This window comes from Urocitellus parryii, chromosome 14, assembly GCF_045843805.1.
Source record: "Urocitellus parryii isolate mUroPar1 chromosome 14, mUroPar1.hap1, whole genome shotgun sequence".
Classification (NCBI taxonomy): Eukaryota; Metazoa; Chordata; class Mammalia; order Rodentia; family Sciuridae; genus Urocitellus; species Urocitellus parryii.
Window position 1 is genome coordinate 42439110 of NC_135544.1, and position 17584 is coordinate 42456693.

The following is a 17584-nucleotide window of genomic DNA, read 5'->3' on the forward strand; positions in this document are numbered from 1 at the left end:
TTTTTTAATGCAGAGTAATACTCCATAGTGTATAAATGCCACATTTTTTTTATCCATTCATCTATTGAAGGGCATCTAGGCTGGTTCCACAGTCTTGCTATCGTGAATTGAGCTGCTATGAACATCGATGTAGCAGTGTCCCTGTAGCATGCTCTTGTTAGGGCTTTAGGGAATAGACCGAGAAGGGGAATAGCTGGGTCAAATGGTGGTTCCATTCCCAGCTTTCCAAGAAATCTCCATACTGCTTTCCAAATTGGCTGCACCAATTTGCAGTCCCACCAGCAATGAACAAGAGTGCCCTTTTCCCCGCATCCTCTCCAGCACTTATTGTTGTTTGACTTCCTAATGGCTGCCAGTCTTACTGGAGTGAGATGGTATCTTAGGGTAGTTTTGATTTGCATTTCTCTGACTGCTAGCGATGGTGAGCATTTTTTCATGTACTTGTTGATTGATTGTATGTCCTCCTCTGAGAAGTGTCTGTTCAGGTCCTTGGCCCATTTATTGATTGGGTTATTTGTTATCTTATTGTCTAATTTTTTGAGTTCTTTGTATATTCTGGTTATTAGGGCTCTATCTGAAGTGTGTGGAGTAAAGATTTGTTCCCAGGCTGTAGGCTCCCTATTTATCTCTCTTATTGTTTCTTTTGCTGAGAAAAAACTTTTTAGTTTGAGTAAGTCCCATTTGTTGATTCTATTTGTTAAGTCTAGCGCTATGGGTGTCCTATTGAGGAATTTGGAGCCCGATCCCACAGCGTGTAGATCATAACCAACTTTTTCTTCTATCAGATGCCGTGTCTCTGATTTAATATCAAGCTCCTTGATCCATTTTGAGTTAACTTTTGTGCACGGCGAGAGATAGGGATTCAGATTCATTTTGGTGCAAATGGATTTCCAGTTTCCCCAGCACCATTTGTTGAAGATGCTATCCTTCCTCCATTGCATGCTTTTAGCCCCTTTATCAAAAATAAGATAGTTGTAGTTTTGTGGATTGGTTACTGTGTCCTCTATTCTGTACCATTGGTCCACCCGCCTGTTTTGGTACCAGTACCATGCTGTTTTTGTTACTATTGCTCTGTAGTATAGTTTGAAGTCTGGTATCGCTATACCGCCTGATTCACACTTCCTGCTTAGTATTGTTTTTGCTATTCTGGGTCTTTTATTATTCCATATGAATTTCATGATTCTTTTATCTATTTCTACAAGATATGCTGTTGGGATTTTGATTGGCATTGCATTGAACTTATAGAGAACTTTTGGTAATATCGCCATTTTGATGATGTTAGTTCTGCCTATCCATGAGCAGGGTATGTTTTTCCATCTTCTAAGGTCTTCTTCTATGTCTTTCTTTAGGGTTCTGTAATTTTCATTGTATAAATCTTTCACCTCTTTTGTTAGGTTGATTCCCAAGTATTTTATTTTTTGGGGGGATATTGTGAATGGAGTAGTTGTCCTCATTTCCGTTTCAGAGGATTTGTCGCTCATATACAGGAATGCCTTTGATTTATGCGTGTTGATCTTATATCCTGCCACTTTGCTGAATTCATTTATTAGCTCTAATAGCTTCTTTGTAGACCCTTTTGGGTCTGCTAGGTATAGAATCATATCATCTGCAAATAGTGATAATTTAAGTTCTTCTTTTCCTATTTTTATGCCTTTAATTTCTTTTGACTGTCTAATTGCTCTGGCCAGAGTTTCGAGGACTATGTTGAACAGAAGTGGTGAGAGAGGGCATCCCTGTCTTGTACCAGATCTTAGAGGGAATGCCTTCAATTTTTCTCCATTCAGAATGATACTGGCCTGTGGCTTATCATAGATTGCTTTTACAATGTTGAGGTATGATCCTGTTATCCCTAATTTTTCTAGCGTTTTGAACATAAAGGGATGCTGTACTTTGTCGAATGCTTTTTCTGCATCTATTGAGATGATCATATGGTTCTTATTTTTAAGTCTATTGATGTGGTGAATAACATTTATTGATTTCCGTATATTAAACCAGCCTTGCATCCCAGGGATGAATCCTACTTGATCATGATGTATAATTTTTTTGATATGAATTTGAATCCGATTCGCCAGAATTTTATTGAGGATTTTTGCGTCAAGGTTCTTTAGAGATATTGGTCTGTAGTTTTCCTTCTTTGATGTGTCTTTGTCTGGTTTCGGAATCAGGGTGATGTTGGCCTCGTAGAATGAATTTGGAAGTTCTCCCTCTTTTTCTATTTCCTGAAATAGCTTGAAAAGTATTGGTGTTAGTTCCTCTTTAAAGGTTTTGTAAAACTCTGCTGTATACCCATCCGGTCCTGGGCTTTTCTTAGTTGGTAGTCTTTTGATGGTTTCTTCTATTTCCTCTATTGTTATTGGTCTGTTTAGGTTGTCTATATCCTCCTGGCTCAATCTGGGCAGATCATAGGACTCAAGGAATTTATCTATGCCTTCACTATCTTCTATTTTATTGGAGTATAAGGATTCAAAGTAATTTCTGATTATCTTCTGTATTTCTGAAGTGTCTGTTGTGATATTGTCTTTTTCATCCCGTATGCTAGTAATTTGGGTTCTCTCTCTTCTTCTCTTCGTTAGCATGGCTAAGGGTCTGTCAATTTTATTTATTTTTTCAAAGAACCAGCTTTTAGTTTTGTCAATTTTTTCAATTGTTTCTTTTGTTTCAATTTCATTAATTTCAGCTCTGATTTTAATTATTTCTTGCCTTCTACTTCTTTTGCTGTTGTTTTGCTCTTCTTTTTCTAGGATTTTGAGATGAAGTATGAGATCATTTATTTGTTGGTTTTTTCTTTTTTTGAGGAATGAACTCCAAGCAATGAATTTTCCTCTTAGAACTGCTTTCAATGTGTCCCATAGATTCCGATATGTTGTGTCTGTGTTTTCATTTAACTCTAGGAATTTTTTAATTTCCTCCTTGATGTCTTCTAAAACCCATTGATCACTCAGCAACCTATTGTTCATTCTCCAGGTGATGCTTGCTTTTTCCTTTCTTCTTTTATCATTGATTTTCAGTTTCATTCCATTATGATCAGATAAGATGCATGGTATTATCTCTACCCCTTTGTATTGTCTAAGAGTTGCCCTGTGACATAGTATATGGTCTATTTTTGAGAAGGTTCCATGTGCTGCTGAGAAAAAAGTGTAGCTACTTGATGTTGGGTGGTATAGTCTATATATGTCAATTAAGTCTAGGTTGTTAATTGTGTTATTGAGTTCTATAGTTTCCTTATTTAACTTTTGTTTGGAAGATCTGTCCAGTGGTGAGAGAGGTGTGTTGAAGTCTCCCATGATTATTGTATGTTGGTCTATTAGACTCTTGAACTTGAGAAGAGTTTGCTTGATGAATACAGCTGCACCATTGTTTGGGGCATATATATTTATGATTGTTATGTCTTGTTGGTGTATGGTTCCCTTGAGCAGTATGAAGTGTCCTTCTATATCCCTTTTGATTAGCTTTGTCTTGAAATCTATTTTATTAGATATGAGTATGGACACTCCTGCTTGTTTCCGTGGTCCATATGAGTGATATGATTTTTCCCAACCTTTCACCTTCAGTCTATGTATATCTTTTCCTATCAAATGCGTCTCCTGTAGACAGCATATTGTTGGGTCTTGTTTTTTGATCCATTCTACTAGCCTGTGTCTCTTAATTGGTGAGTTTAAGCCATTAACATTTAGGGTTATTATTGAGATATGGTTTGTTCTTCTATCCATTTTTGTTTATTGATGTTACTAAACCTGATTTGTTATCCTCTTTGACTACTTTCCCCCCTTTACTGTCCTACCTCCCATTGTTGGTTTTCAATGTTGTTTTCCATTTCCTCTTCCTGTAATGTTTTGCCAAGGATTTTTTGAAGAGATGGTTTTCTAGCTGCGAATTCTTTTAACTTTTGTTTATTGTGGAAGGTTTTAATTTCATCTTCTAACCTGAAGCTTAATTTCGCCGGATACACGATTCTTGGTTGGAGCCCATTGTCTTTCAGTGTTTGAAATATGTTATTCCAGGATCTTCTAGCTTTCAGAGTCTGTGTTGAGAGATCAGCTGTTATCCTGATTGGTTTACCCCTAAATGTAATCTGCTTTCTTTCTCTTGCAGCTTTTAAAATTCTCTCCTTATTCTGTATGTTGGACATCTTCATTATAATGTGTCTAGGTGTGGATCTCTTATGATTTTGCACATTCGGCGTCCTGTAGGCTTCTAGGATTTGGGATTCTGTCTCAATCTTCAAATCTGGGAAGTTTTCTCGTATTATTTCACTGAATAGACTGTTTATTCCTTTGGAATGGAGCTCTGTGCCTTCCTGTATCCCAATGACTCTTAAATTTGGTCTTTTGATATTGTCCCGTAATTCTTGGATGTTCTGCTCATGGTTTCTTAGCAGACTTGCTGAGCTGTCTATGTTCTTTTCCAGTTGAAATACTTTGTCTTCATTGTCTGATGTTCTCTCTTCTAAGTGATCTACTCTGCTGGTAGTATTCTCAATTGAGTTTTTAAGTTGGTTTATTGTTTCCTGCATTTCTAGAATTTCAATTTGTTTGTTTTTTATTACCTCTATCTCCCTGTGAAATTGATCTTTTACTTCCTGGATTTGTTTGTCGATGTGATCTTTCATTGTCTGATTTTGCTGTCTCATGTCTTCCTTGAGACTCCAGATCATCTGAAGCATATATATCCTGAACTCTTTATCTGATATTCCATCTGTTGCAGCTATTACCTCTTCTAAAGTTGAGTTGACCTGCATTGCTTGTGGTCCTTTCTTTCCTTGTCTTTTCATACTGCTCGCGTTTCTTTCTGCTTGGTGCAACTGTTGTGTTTTGAAATTTACCCCGTATTTATTTATGTTGCTCTTGTATACTTGAAAAGTCTCCCTTGCAGGTGCGGGCGGCGGCTGTGCCCCTACTCCAATTGGGGTGACGTGTCTACCACGCTGGCGGCTCTCTGGGCCTGTTCCGGGAGTGGAAGGCGGCTCTGCTCTGTCCCTATTCCAATTGGGGTGTCGTGACTACAATGCTGGCAGATCGCTGGGCCTGTTCCGGGCGTGGGCGGTGGGCTTGGCTGGCGGGATTCCACCTAATGGCAGTCCCTAACCTCCCTGCTTGCTAATTAATGGCTTCTCTGAGGCGCCACGCCTTCTGTAGCTGCGGGGCAGGCCGCGCGAATCAGTTGGCCTGGATCTCCGGGGTCCTGCTGCTGGCTGTTTTGATGTTGCAAGCTGTTGGAGAGTGGTGGTGTATTCTTCAGCTTTCCCGGATGGTGGCCACTGACTGCCTGGATGGAGTGTCCGCTGTTTTGATGTTGCACTCTGAAGGAGAGTGGCGGTGTATCCTTCAGCTTTCCCGGATGGTGGTCGCTGACTGCCTCGGCGGAGTGTCCGCTGTGGGGGATGGGACTGTACCGCTTCCTTCCCCTTCTGAGATCCCGTGCTCGGCCCAAGGGTCCGTGTGGGCTTGGCTGGTGGGATTCCACCTAATGGCCTTCCCTAACCTCCCTGCTTGCCAATTAATGGCTTCACTGAGGCGCCACGCCTTCTGTAGCCGCAGGGCAGGCCACGCGAATCAGTTGGCCTGGATCTCCGGGCCCTGCTGCAGGCTGCTGGGATCCCTGGCACTCTATCACTTTGATTTTTTCTGCTTGCCCCTCCCCCAGCGCTGGCTAGCCAGGTTTCCTTTTGGCTGCTACTGGGAGGAGGGGTTGGAGGTCAGGTGTCTCTGGTTTCCCCCTAGCCTGTATGGAGGCTCAGCTTGATACTCCCTCTCCCGGCAAGCCTAGGAGAGATTTTATGCGAATTCCCGCTGTCTGGGGGGTGAGCTGAATGACACCGACCTGTTTTGATGTCGCACTCTGAAGGAGAGTGGCGGTGTATCCTTCAGCTTTCCCGGATGGTGGCCGCTGACTGCCTCGGCGGAGTGTCCGCTGTGGGGGATGGGACTGTACCGCTTCCTTCCCCTTCTGAGAACCCGTGCTCGGCCCAAGGGTCCGTGTGGGCTTGGCTGGTGGGATTCCACCTAATGCGGGGTTTCTTATATAACAAAATTAATTCTATTTGTGAGAGTTCCACCCTCGTAACTGAATTACCTCCCAAAGATATTACCTCCAAAAGCCTCCATTAGGGCTTAGGTTTCAACATATGAATTTGGAAAGGACACAAATGTTCAGTTTAGAGCAAATACCTATTAACATTTCAAGGATCAAGATTTCATATGAAATCAATCTATAGTAGTAACATTGAAATCGGTAGAGCATATCACAATAAAATTTTTTGAGGACAGATATTTTTTTTATTTTCACTTAAAATATTTGTGGAAAAACAGAATGGTGGGCACATCCAAGTAGACTTAAAGCACACCCATCAGTGGTCTATGGAAGAAATATTTTGGAGTGTCTTGAAGGTGGTCTGAGAGCTTTTATCTTGAAGCTGACCTAGTTTCTGTCTTGGAACTTAGGCAAATATTTCTCCTTCTTAGCCTTACTCAGTACACTTAAAAAAGAATATTCATATTCTTAGTTAAATTAATTTCAATTGCAATTGCAGGGTAGAGTTTGTGTAGTCTTGTTTAAACAGAGTCCACAAATCTTTTGGCTTCCCATCACTCTGATCTGAACTATAAAAGCAGTCTACAAAAAAAAAAAGTCAGCCTAATTGCAAAGTTTTAGGAAATAAATAAAAGCTTTTTGGTAAACTCTTTTTTTTTCTATTTTAGTAATTCAGGGTCATTGATGGAAAGTATTTTATTAGCACTTAATACCTATCACTCAACAATTGAATATTTTAGTTTAGTGTCTCTCAATGTCTTGTAGCAAAGAGTAAGTTAGAAGATAAAATAGAAAAAGAATATTAAAAAGTTCAATTTTGTTTTAAACATAGATCGAAAGATGTGGATTTCCTTCTGATCTAACCTTTTCACCTCGAGAAAGCATACAACTTTATGACACCATGCTTGAAACCTGGAACAACTGGCCCAATGCCCAGGTAAATAGTATTCATTGAATTAATGTCATTAAAGAGGATGGTAATACTGCGGTTTAGAATGATAAGCTCTCATCCTTTGTCACTTGTATTTGACCTTTTAAAATTATTAGTGGACCCTTTCCAAAATAAAATGGCTCCTTCTCATACATTCCTCTTCCTAACACTTTATGTTTTAATAGTTTTTTTTTTTTATTGTTGGTCGTTCAAAACATTACATAGTTCTTAATACATCATATTTCACAGTTTGATTCAAGTGGGTTATGAACTCCCAATTTTACCCCGTATACAGATTGCTGTATCGCATCCGTTTAATTGGCGTTTTATTTTAAATCGTGCAAATATTTCTTCTTTCAGCTTCTGGGATATGACAATGTTTGGTCCCCTCCTATACCTTGGATTTCTGGTCTGCTGTTGTCTTTCACAACACTTGCCTCCTTGTGTCCCAATTGCTGTTTCCTTCTTTGATTTTGTTGTTCTGAACCCTTTCCTTTGAAGAGCTTTTGCATTCTCTTTGTTTTATGTTTTAGAAGCTACAGGGAGATAAAAAGATCTTCACCTCTCCTACCCGCAAAAGCTTGGGTTTGCTGTCAATGAGACAGAAGTTGAAAACATCTTTAGATTTTCTGGCATAATTTTATGTAATGCTGTGGTATTTATTTTCCAGAAACTGTGTCCAGAGAATTTCATTCATTTTAAGAATAAATTAGTCATTAAAAAGTCGGACGCTAGAAAATACGAAGAGAGCTTAAAGGCAGAATTAACAAGTTGGGTTAAAAATGGCAATGAAGAAAAGGTAATTTTCACACGTTTTTGGAAAGCACTCAATAGTCTTTATCATTTTCTTGAGTTATAGTACTCGGTTAATACTGTTTGTGTTTTTTTTTAAATTTTCAATATTTATTTTAGAATTTTATGTTGAACAGGAAATCTAGTGATTCAGAGATGGAATAAAAAGAGAGAAAGGAATTTGGTGTTAGCCTGATTCTCAGTGACCCCTAAAACATGACCCAGAGGCTGTTGATTCCTCTTGGGTGTTTTTACCCACAGGAAGAGGAAGAAGAGTAAGTATCCATAGTGCTCCTGGTGTTGATGCCTCCAGAGCAGACACTTGACTCACAGGAGCTGAGAGATTTTATTCCTCTTTCCTTTTTAATCTTGGATATTCTTTTTTTATGATTTTTATTTCAAATTAGAGGAATAAATGCTGTGTTAAGAACTCAACCCAGAATCATATTTTATACATATTTATTTTAAACATGTTGATGGTTTTTATATTGGTCATATGTTTTCACAAATGGAGGTTCTGATTGTTTTAGGAGTGACGTATATGGAAATTGCTCATGTGATATTTTTTTCTCACTCTAATTTGATTTTCTTCCAGGAAGAAGCAGAATACAATTAACTCACACTTTCTTTTGGTTGTTTTAAAAATGTGTTAGAGAGTGATTTTCCAATATGGCGGGCGGGGGGGGGGCGAGGAACTGGCTTCCCATAACCTTCTACCATAGTGGAACAAGCATTAATTACTGAGCCATCCTCCTCTTTCTGACAGATTGAGCTGCCTTAGAAGTTACACATTGTGTGTGTGTGTGTGTGTGTGTGTGTGTGTGTGTGTGTGATGTTTCTAACAAATTTTTGTTTTCTGGTCTAATGGCTGCATATTTCTTTGGAGGTTCTTGGTGTAGTTTCATAACATAGCCTCTTATGACTATTTTAAGGAACCATGGAGAAGGATAAGATGACGATGGAAATATTTTTGCCAGAAATAGTGACTTTATTCTTTACTATGCAGAACTAAACACAATGTGTTTTATTCCTTCCACAGGCCAAAGAGGTACTGAGAAAACTGAGTCCTCACGCAAGCTCTTATTCAGGAAATATGCTAAAACTATTTCCACTTCTTGTTGAGAAGCTAAAGACAATGGGGAAGTTGCCTGCATTGTTCTTCTTGTAAGTTATTTAATTTGTTCTTTATTTAAATTTATATTAGACTCATCCCTTTAAGGGAGAGTTATACAAACTTCAATGCTGTAATATAGTATTTATTATTATTTTTGGTGCCCATTTTTTATTCAAATGCATGTTGTTTAAAAATACACCTTTCTAAGTTCAATTCTTATAGAATATTTTAGTTGTGCTATTAAAAATTGTCTTTTTTATTTGCTTTGATATTTTTTCGTTTTTTCTGTAAGCTTTTTATTACTTTATTATTGTTGTTGTTATTATTTTTAGATCTTGTTAACTTTCAATACATACCTAGATCTTTTGTAAAACAAATTAAATGTACATGCACACTACTGTCTCACATAAAATATCTTACAATATGCTAGATTATTTATTGGTAGGGTGTTTTAGTATTTTTAATTCATAATAATGAACACTATCACCTAGAGGTATTGATATCTTGCTAAATTTTATATGTTATCATATAACATAACTTAAACATAGGAGTTCAATTAGTCCAGCATCAATGTATAATTTATGTAGTGGATCATATTCTGTATCCTGGATAAACCTTGATGATACAGTTTGGGATCAGCATAGAATACTTGATTCACTCTAGATACTTTCTAACTATACTGAGGCCATGAAATCTTTATATAAACAAAGACATGTAATCTTGTTCAGATACTGAAGTTTAGTGTAATTTGTTCACATATAAATAGTAATGAATCATTATTGGTAGTGCACATTCACGATAATGATGATAGGTGAATGTAAGGCTGTATTTGGAAATTTTAAGGGTTACAATAAAAATCACTACTTTTATCTTCACTATTGGGACAAGGAAAATCAATTTCTGCACCATGAAGAATTCATACAGCTTACTTTTCTCGTTTTCAAGCATCACCATGGATGTCAGCGAGACAAAAATCATTCTGTGTCTCTGGAATATTTATAAATGCCTGTCTACAAAATAGAAAAAAAAATAAGTGTTTGTTTTCATAAACTTATAATGCAGGGGAGGCAACATTTTACCTCTGTCCCCGTAGGTTTTTTTCTTGCTGGGTTTGTGAATGAAATGGACATAAGAAATTTCAATGGGAGAAAATCCTATAAATTAATTTAAATTTTATGTGGCATGGGATCTTTCATAAGGAAACAAAGATCCAAAGACACAGAGCAGGACGCTTGATGCTGAAATGGACAAAGAGTGAGAAGTTGTGAAAATGTGACCTGAGCAAAAGAGATTGGGTCGGGGTGATTAATTGGGTGGAAGATTGACTAGCAGGATAAGGGTTAGTTCAACCAATTTTATATGGGATTTTCATTGGCTTCAACTTCTCATCCTTGATGATAAGAAGGTTATTTTTTTTTCTGGTATGAGGAGAATGTCTTTCATATGTGCATTTGGTCTCCTACTTTTATGAACACATTCTTCCACCTGCTATTTTTCAAGTGCCTTTAACTCAAATTAGTTAATATGCTAGAATAGTACAGTTTGGGGTGACATGCTTTGAACATCTGGATGTACATAAAGTACTCAAAAAAAGAAAATATTTCACAAAACATCAAAGACTTAATTCTGCTCAAGGAGTTAAAATCTTGGTAACTTTCTATGGAATCTTGGGTTCTCTACAAATTAAATTGTGAAAATCCTTGGTCTTATGCAGTGTGATTTAGTCATAAGTAGTCCTAACTTCTCAGAGACCTGAGAATTTGGGCTCAAGTTCTACCTCTAAGAGCTTTTCAAAGAGTAGTGTAGCTATCAACTTTCTATAGTCTGGTCTCTGAAAAAAAAAAAGTGTGGAACCCGTTATTTGGGCAACATGGGTGTGTGCTCAAGGGCATATACTTCAAAGCCCGGCCCAAGCTTGAATGCCACCTCTGCCCCCTATTAGCTGTGTTATTTCTGGAGGATTTTAAGCCTTAGATTTCTCATTAGCTGTGTTAATACATGATGATTTTAAGCCTTAGATTTCTCGTTTGCAAGATGAGATGATAAAAAAACCATAATGCACAGGGTTGGGGTTAGAATGAAAGCAATTATTACACTACTACTGAATATTATTGGCTAAGGTCCAATTTTTAGGTTGTATTCATTCTATATAGAAAATCAGAGAGATTTAAAAGACAAAATGATGTCTAAATAATCTAGTATTTAAAAAAAAACATACGCTTAGTTCCCAGTAACTTACATTATTGCAAAAAGAGAAGCATCGTAACATTATAGTTAAGAACATGGGTTTGGAGACTAGACTCTTCCACTGTCAAGCGGAGTACTCTTGGGCATGTCACTCAATCTCTTTGTATCTCCCTTTGCATTTGCATAATAGAGACAGTAATAGTGCCTGAACTAATACATTTAAGCCACTTAAAATAATTTCAGCCACTTAAAATGGTATATGACAATAGTAAGTATACTATAAACATTTAATATTATTATTTTATTGTCTGAAGTTTTAAATGTCTTGCCATATGGCATAGATTGTCATTTTCTTAGTCCTTACCTCACCAGTGTGCCAGTTTATTTAATTTTCACTAGCTAACAACATTTCTTTTTTTAATTTTATTTTTTTTTTAGTTGTAGATGGACATAATACTATTATTTTGATTTATTTGTTTTTATGTAGTGCTGAGGAGTGAAACCAGTTCCCCACATGGGCAAGGCAAACGCTGCACCACTGAGCCACAACCCCAGTCCACCACATTTCCTTTTAATGTTAACTCTACAAAGACTTTGCTAGAAAAGCCCTGTGCCTCACAACTTAGACTTTAAAACTTAGACTTTATATGACCCAGACTATTATTTGCTATAATAAGCTCTGGCTGGAATAATGATAATGCCTCGTGATTACTTCTGGCTACAGCATTTTCTAACAAGTTTAAGTAGCAAAATAAAAACTTTCATGAATTTTATTTCAGGATTCCTATAGAAAGCCCTAGATTCTAGATGCTGGGAAATGCATGTGATGTAAACATAGGAATACATACTTTTACTTAATATTTTACTTTTCACTTATCATGAGAATTTGATCTTTAGCCATTTTTTCAATTAGTAACCATTTGGTTCTCTTGTATCTGATCAATTAATTGAAAAAATGGCTAAAGATCAAATTTACATTTCCAAAAATATAAAGCCTAGACCTTGGAGGCATTTCTGGATGGTAAAGGCACAATACCTGGTTTTATCTGATCTCTGGAAAGAAAGTCATCATGTTACAAAAGTCAAGGGTGAGAACCTATGATTCTTTCCAACCTGCCAAAAACAAACCTTTTGATTGCCAAAAAACATTTTCTCCCCCTTAATTTCAGGCAGGGTTGGGAAGGATGGAATATCTGTCTCTCTTATGTATGTAAATGTTCTCCTCCGGAATGTCTGACTGACGACTCTTCCGGGAAGAATTCCCATGAGTGATGGGGGATGAGGGGAACAAAGGAGTTAACTAAAAAACTTTAGTGGATCCACAACATCTTGTGTGTAATTCGTGATAAAATTCAGAAACATGGGCTTTAAAAACCAAACAGGTATGTGTTAGGATAACAGCAGTAGATGGAAATAGGATTTGAATTTTACTTACGATATTATTTTCAAGGCAAGCATTCTTCTTGTTTCCAGATTCAAAATAGGAGCTGTAGAAGACAGTGCCAAAAGGGTGAGTGCTTTCCTGGAGGAAAAGCAAGAGATGCAAAGGCCCCCCAAAGCTGATAAGGAAGCCCACATCATGGCTAGCAAACTTCAAAAACTTAGAAAGTCCATGGAGAAACAAAAGCTCCTGTAAGTATTTCACTAAATGAGTTGGTCATCATACAGTTAAAAATACCTCACGTGTCCCAGTGGGAAATACACTCTGAAGGTGCTCTGCAAAGAAGTTCTACTTACTGTTTGGACTCATTTGCAAATTTGAGAGGGAGAATGGGGTAAAGTTAAGTGACATTATCATATATTCCTGGCACAGATCAGTTTTATTCAAGATTGGGAGAGACAGGAGCACAACCCATCTGTCTGGATAGCTTACATAACCCTAGGTAATCATCCCACAAAAGAAGCACATCCGAGACATGTGTGAATTCTTTCTCTCAGTCCGTCCTCAGAAGACTTAAACGTTGCCTGAATATTTTGTCTCAGGTCAAAACAAAGCATCACAGTGTGATTCTTTGTATGAGCTGGGGGCTGGATTGATTGAGATGCCAGTTATCTCAAGGGCTTTGCTATTGTCCCCTCTTCCTTGCTCTCAGTGTCTAATTCTGTCACCTCTAGAGCCAGCACGTGTATGCTCTCCCTGTGCTCCTCTCCATCTTTAGTCGCTGCCTGGTTTAGGTCTTCATCATGTCTTCTCTGGATGATTGCACAGATCTACTTTTCTGATTTCAGATCTTGATGTTCACAATTCTTTAATCTAACCCACAAATGTTCCTGCAAACATTCAAATTGATTAAATGATCCCATGCTCAATGTTGTTCCTTCTTACTTGCTTCACCAGTGAAGTTATCTAAGCCCTGGCTATTGTTGGTATGCCAACATGTTGATACTGCTGGTTACTGGTGACGAGTTCTCCTCTGTCACCTGTTGAAGTATGACATTAGAGAAGCACATGCAGGCAAGCATATAAAGCACAGCTTATTTAAAAAGGGGTAACATAGACATCTCCCGGGAGAGAAAAAGGGGCCTGGTATCCCAAGAAGTGATTGAATTAACATTTCAATCCCTACATTTTTTGATCCTACCCTTGCCTAATTCTGGCTTCAATGTTTTAGTCTTTGTCTTTACTTCTTCCCACCACATCCCTCTAGAGATATTCAACATTTATCCTTGTCTTCACATGACATTCTCTTTCATCTCATTCCTTCCATAAACTGACCTATCTGCCCCCAGTGCCTTCCTTCCTGTTTGCCGCCTAAACATGGGCTAAAAATATTTGTCATTATTTTCAGAACTCTGATTTATTTGTTTATTTGTTTACTTATTTACTTATTTAATTTGTCCCCCAATATTAAAAATATCTGGTCCCAACTATTTTAGATATGGGTAACTCAATCTTCATTTCTTTTCCTAAATTTTAAGCTTCTTTACAACAGAAACTATATATTTCCTCTTTGTACCTCTATGCTCGACACAGCCTGGCAGATAATTGTTCCAGAAATATTCCTAAGTAGTGACTGTTTCCCTTCAAGTTGCAACAATTTGTAGAGCATCTCTGACTTAGATATTCCATATCCTAGAGCAAGCTAGAACGTGCTGCTGATCCTTCTGGTTGTACTCCCTCTGTTTTGGGTCCCTAGCAGGAGGAGAGTAGATGAGTTTAGCTGAGAACAGTGGGAGGCTTTCTTAGCACCTTTCTTTAGCTCTCCAGGAGCCATATTTCAAGATGGATTTAGAGACCAACAAGTCAAGTCATAAAAATTTAAGGCTGTTTCAGTGTCTTATTCAACATTATTGTTGTACTGAATGTAAGGAGGGATTGTCTTGTTTATTACACGTTAGAGAGTACCACTGTGAAGGAGGACCAGTGGAGCTAAGGAGACAAGACCACCCAGAGCTCATTGTCTCCCTTTTAAATTCTAGGTTGTTCTGGGGCTATGTCTGTTAAGTTAGAAGGGTAGAATGCATTATATTGGATAGTTTATTATCTTGATTAAAAACTTATGGACAACAATATGTGGGCCTCCATAAGTGCTTTGCCCCATATTGTGCAAACATAGGGCTGGGACCTTTCATAGTCATGCTGCTCTCCCCTGAGTTAAAGGTAACGTTATCTAGAGGTGAGGATACTGACTGATGGAATACAGGTAAGCTCACCTTCTCATATTTAGAATCTCTTGTGCGCAGTTGAGGGAGAAACTAAATAACTCAAAGAAAATAAGCGATCTGAGTCCATATAAAAGGCTGTTATAAGCCTGCATGGTGGCATATACCTGTAATCTCAGTGACTCAGGAGGTGGAGGCTGAGGCAGGAGGATTGCAAGTTCAAAGCCAGCCTTAGTGACTTAAGTGAAGCCCTAAACAACTTAGCCAGACCATGTCTCAAAATAAAAAATAAAAGGAGGTGGGGTGTGATTCAGTGGTTAAGCGTTCCTGGGTTCAATCCCTGCTACCAAAAAAAAAAAAAAAAAAAAAAACCAAAATTACATTAAGTGGTAGTGGTAGAGAATACAGTGTGAAGACCAAGAGTCTAAGGGTTGATGGAGGAGTGTCTTAGGTCAGATGCCCTTAGTGGTACATGATGAGATGGGGTGGGTATCTGTGTAAGTGCTTCATTGATGGGGTGTGCTCATGAGGAAACTGTAACATAGAGAATGAGGCAAGCAGGAAAGGGGAGGTGAAGAGGAAAAGATCAGGGTGTCCTTTCTGCTAGAAAACAGCCTGTGCCTAGCCCTTCTGGAAGCTGTGGAATACCACGGAATCCCCACCTGCATCAAGGGGGCTGACGTTTAGAACTCATGTAACCGAAAGTTCAGCTTGGTCTTTGTCCCCTGTGACAATCAATGCCCATTTAGTAACGAGGATCTGGTTTTGAGAAAAAGGAAAAAGAAGGTTTATTGCTTTGCTAGCAAAGGAGAAACACAGGGGACTCCTGACCCAAAGCCTGTGACTCTCTGGATCGGGAGGGACAGGGGGGTTTTAAATAAACTTCAAGGGTTACATTCTAGGTGCGCTCTGGTAGGGGTCTCAGGGTGCGCTGATGGCATGTTAGGATTCACTTGTTAATTTGGGAGATATTCACTTTCCAGATCCTCAGCAGGCATCACCTCCCTGCAGTGGGTATGTTCAAGGGCAATTAACTGTCTCCCAAATCTTGTTAGCGATGGGGAGAGGAGAGAAGAGAGAAAAAACTTAAAAAAAAAAAATAAGCCTTAGAGCAATGAGGGCTATATTCAGGAGGTGAAGGTACCACTGTTACACTCATATGTGTGGGCCACGTCCTTACCCTTAACAGAAGCTGGAAATTTTCAGGTGCCTCTGGTCAGTTGGGGGCAGTTCTTCAGGGAATGGGTGCAGTTGGGTACTTTCAGCAACCAAATCAGGGCAGTCATGGCCTCTGCTCTAGGATGGAGATTGTCCAGGAATTGGCAAGGAGAGTATCTGTCTTACTCCAAGCTGAGTGTCCTGAAGGTCGAGGAAGGGAGAAAGTCTCCATTTAGCAAGGGGAAGAAGGTCATCTGGGAGAACTGGACTTGGTGAGGCCACAACATCACATCCCAGGAAAACACATACACGTGGAGCTTTCTCACTAGGCATCTAAACTCCAGAGGTGCATTCGAGAAAGGAGTCATGAGAGTACTGATGTGTAAGGCAGCCATTTGGCAAGTCCTAGGCTTCCAGTGGTGGCAGAACATGAATTTTCCTTTCTTAAAATTTCGTTTTTACAAACAGAGATGAAAAAAGCCATAAAAAACCCAGAAACTTGGATAAAAACTTCGTGCATGAAGCTGAACACGATAATCTACTGAAGAGTCTGGAGAAGAACCTGGAAATCCCTCCGGACTGCACATACGCTGATCAAAAAATGATGGACACTGAGGTCAGTGCTTAGGAGGGGGGTGTTTCTCTTGGAGATGTGTTCATCCATCAGCTTGAGCGACTTAATTATGGACAGTGCTTAGGATAATAACTAAATGTAATTCCTACCAGAAGAGAAATCTGTGTATAGAATCTGGGGCTACATGTCACTCTTAATGGCTTCCCAGTGCCTAGCTAAGAAGGACAGGTAAAGGATTTACAGATTATGTCTTGATTAATAACTGTGCACCCTGGAGAGCATGCACCATTTCAATGTTTCTTTCGATCGTTCTTGTTTCCACAGCTGAGTTCTGAACTTCCATGTCATATGCCTCTTTTGAAAATGTGGGTCTGCCTGGCCTAGTCCCCTTCAAATAGTCTTCATAGAATTTCTCAAAATTAGAGGCTTTTTATATTACACACACACACACACACACACACACACACACACACACACCCGCCTCCCTCCCTCCCCCGCTCTGTTTTCTTTGAGAAGACTATGTCACTGGGGAGACCTCCTAAGGCTCCTGCCCTGACCCCTGACCCCTGACCCCCATGACGTAGTATGCTTGTTATTTTCACTTAAACTTTTTATTATGATTATGATTATGATTTAAATTAAAGTTAGATGAGACATTATGAAAATCCCTAAATCTTTTGCTTCTTTCAGTTATTGCAGATGGTGTTTCATCGGGTAAGATTTGAAAGAAAAGGATCAGAACTGAAAGCTTTGGCAGAAAGGGGCATTGGCTATCACCACAGCAGCATGAGTAACAAAGAAAAACAGTTGGTTGAAATTCTCTTTAGGAGAGGATTTATTAGGGTAGGTAAATGTTTTTATTCTAAAAATTGAAGTTATAACTATGCTAGCTGAATGTTCATGAAATGTAAAATATTGCTGTTGTTTTTCTTTTTTTTCCTCATATAATTAGGCCTTTTTTGTCATTGTTTTTTGTTACAGCTTATGATATGTGTGTGCATCCCCATCTCATTTAAAAGGGAGAGGGGATTTGAAGTGTACTATTCAGTTTATACCTTTTCATAAGAATAAAAATATTTCCTTAACTGATAATTTTCTAAATATTTCTGCTATGAAGTATACCTATATTGATCTTAGCACAACCCCTTGCTTTTTTGTTTGTAAGATCTAGGGAATTTTATGTATTAAGAACTAT

The 17584-nt window shown here is 38.5% G+C and overlaps 1 protein-coding gene across 1 annotated transcript in view; it reads left to right on the top strand.

Moving 5' to 3' along the window:
- Window positions 1-17584, top strand: part of LOC113183458 (putative ATP-dependent RNA helicase DDX60) — a 112888-nt gene that overhangs the window by 64305 nt on the left and 30999 nt on the right. The window contains exons 23-28 of the mRNA XM_077792565.1: window positions 6863-6967; window positions 7632-7760; window positions 8793-8917; window positions 12528-12686; window positions 16284-16431; window positions 17080-17232. Coding sequence (XP_077648691.1) covers window positions 6863-6967; window positions 7632-7760; window positions 8793-8917; window positions 12528-12686; window positions 16284-16431; window positions 17080-17232 — 819 coding nt within the window. The remainder of the gene's footprint in view (window positions 1-6862; window positions 6968-7631; window positions 7761-8792; window positions 8918-12527; window positions 12687-16283; window positions 16432-17079; window positions 17233-17584) is intronic.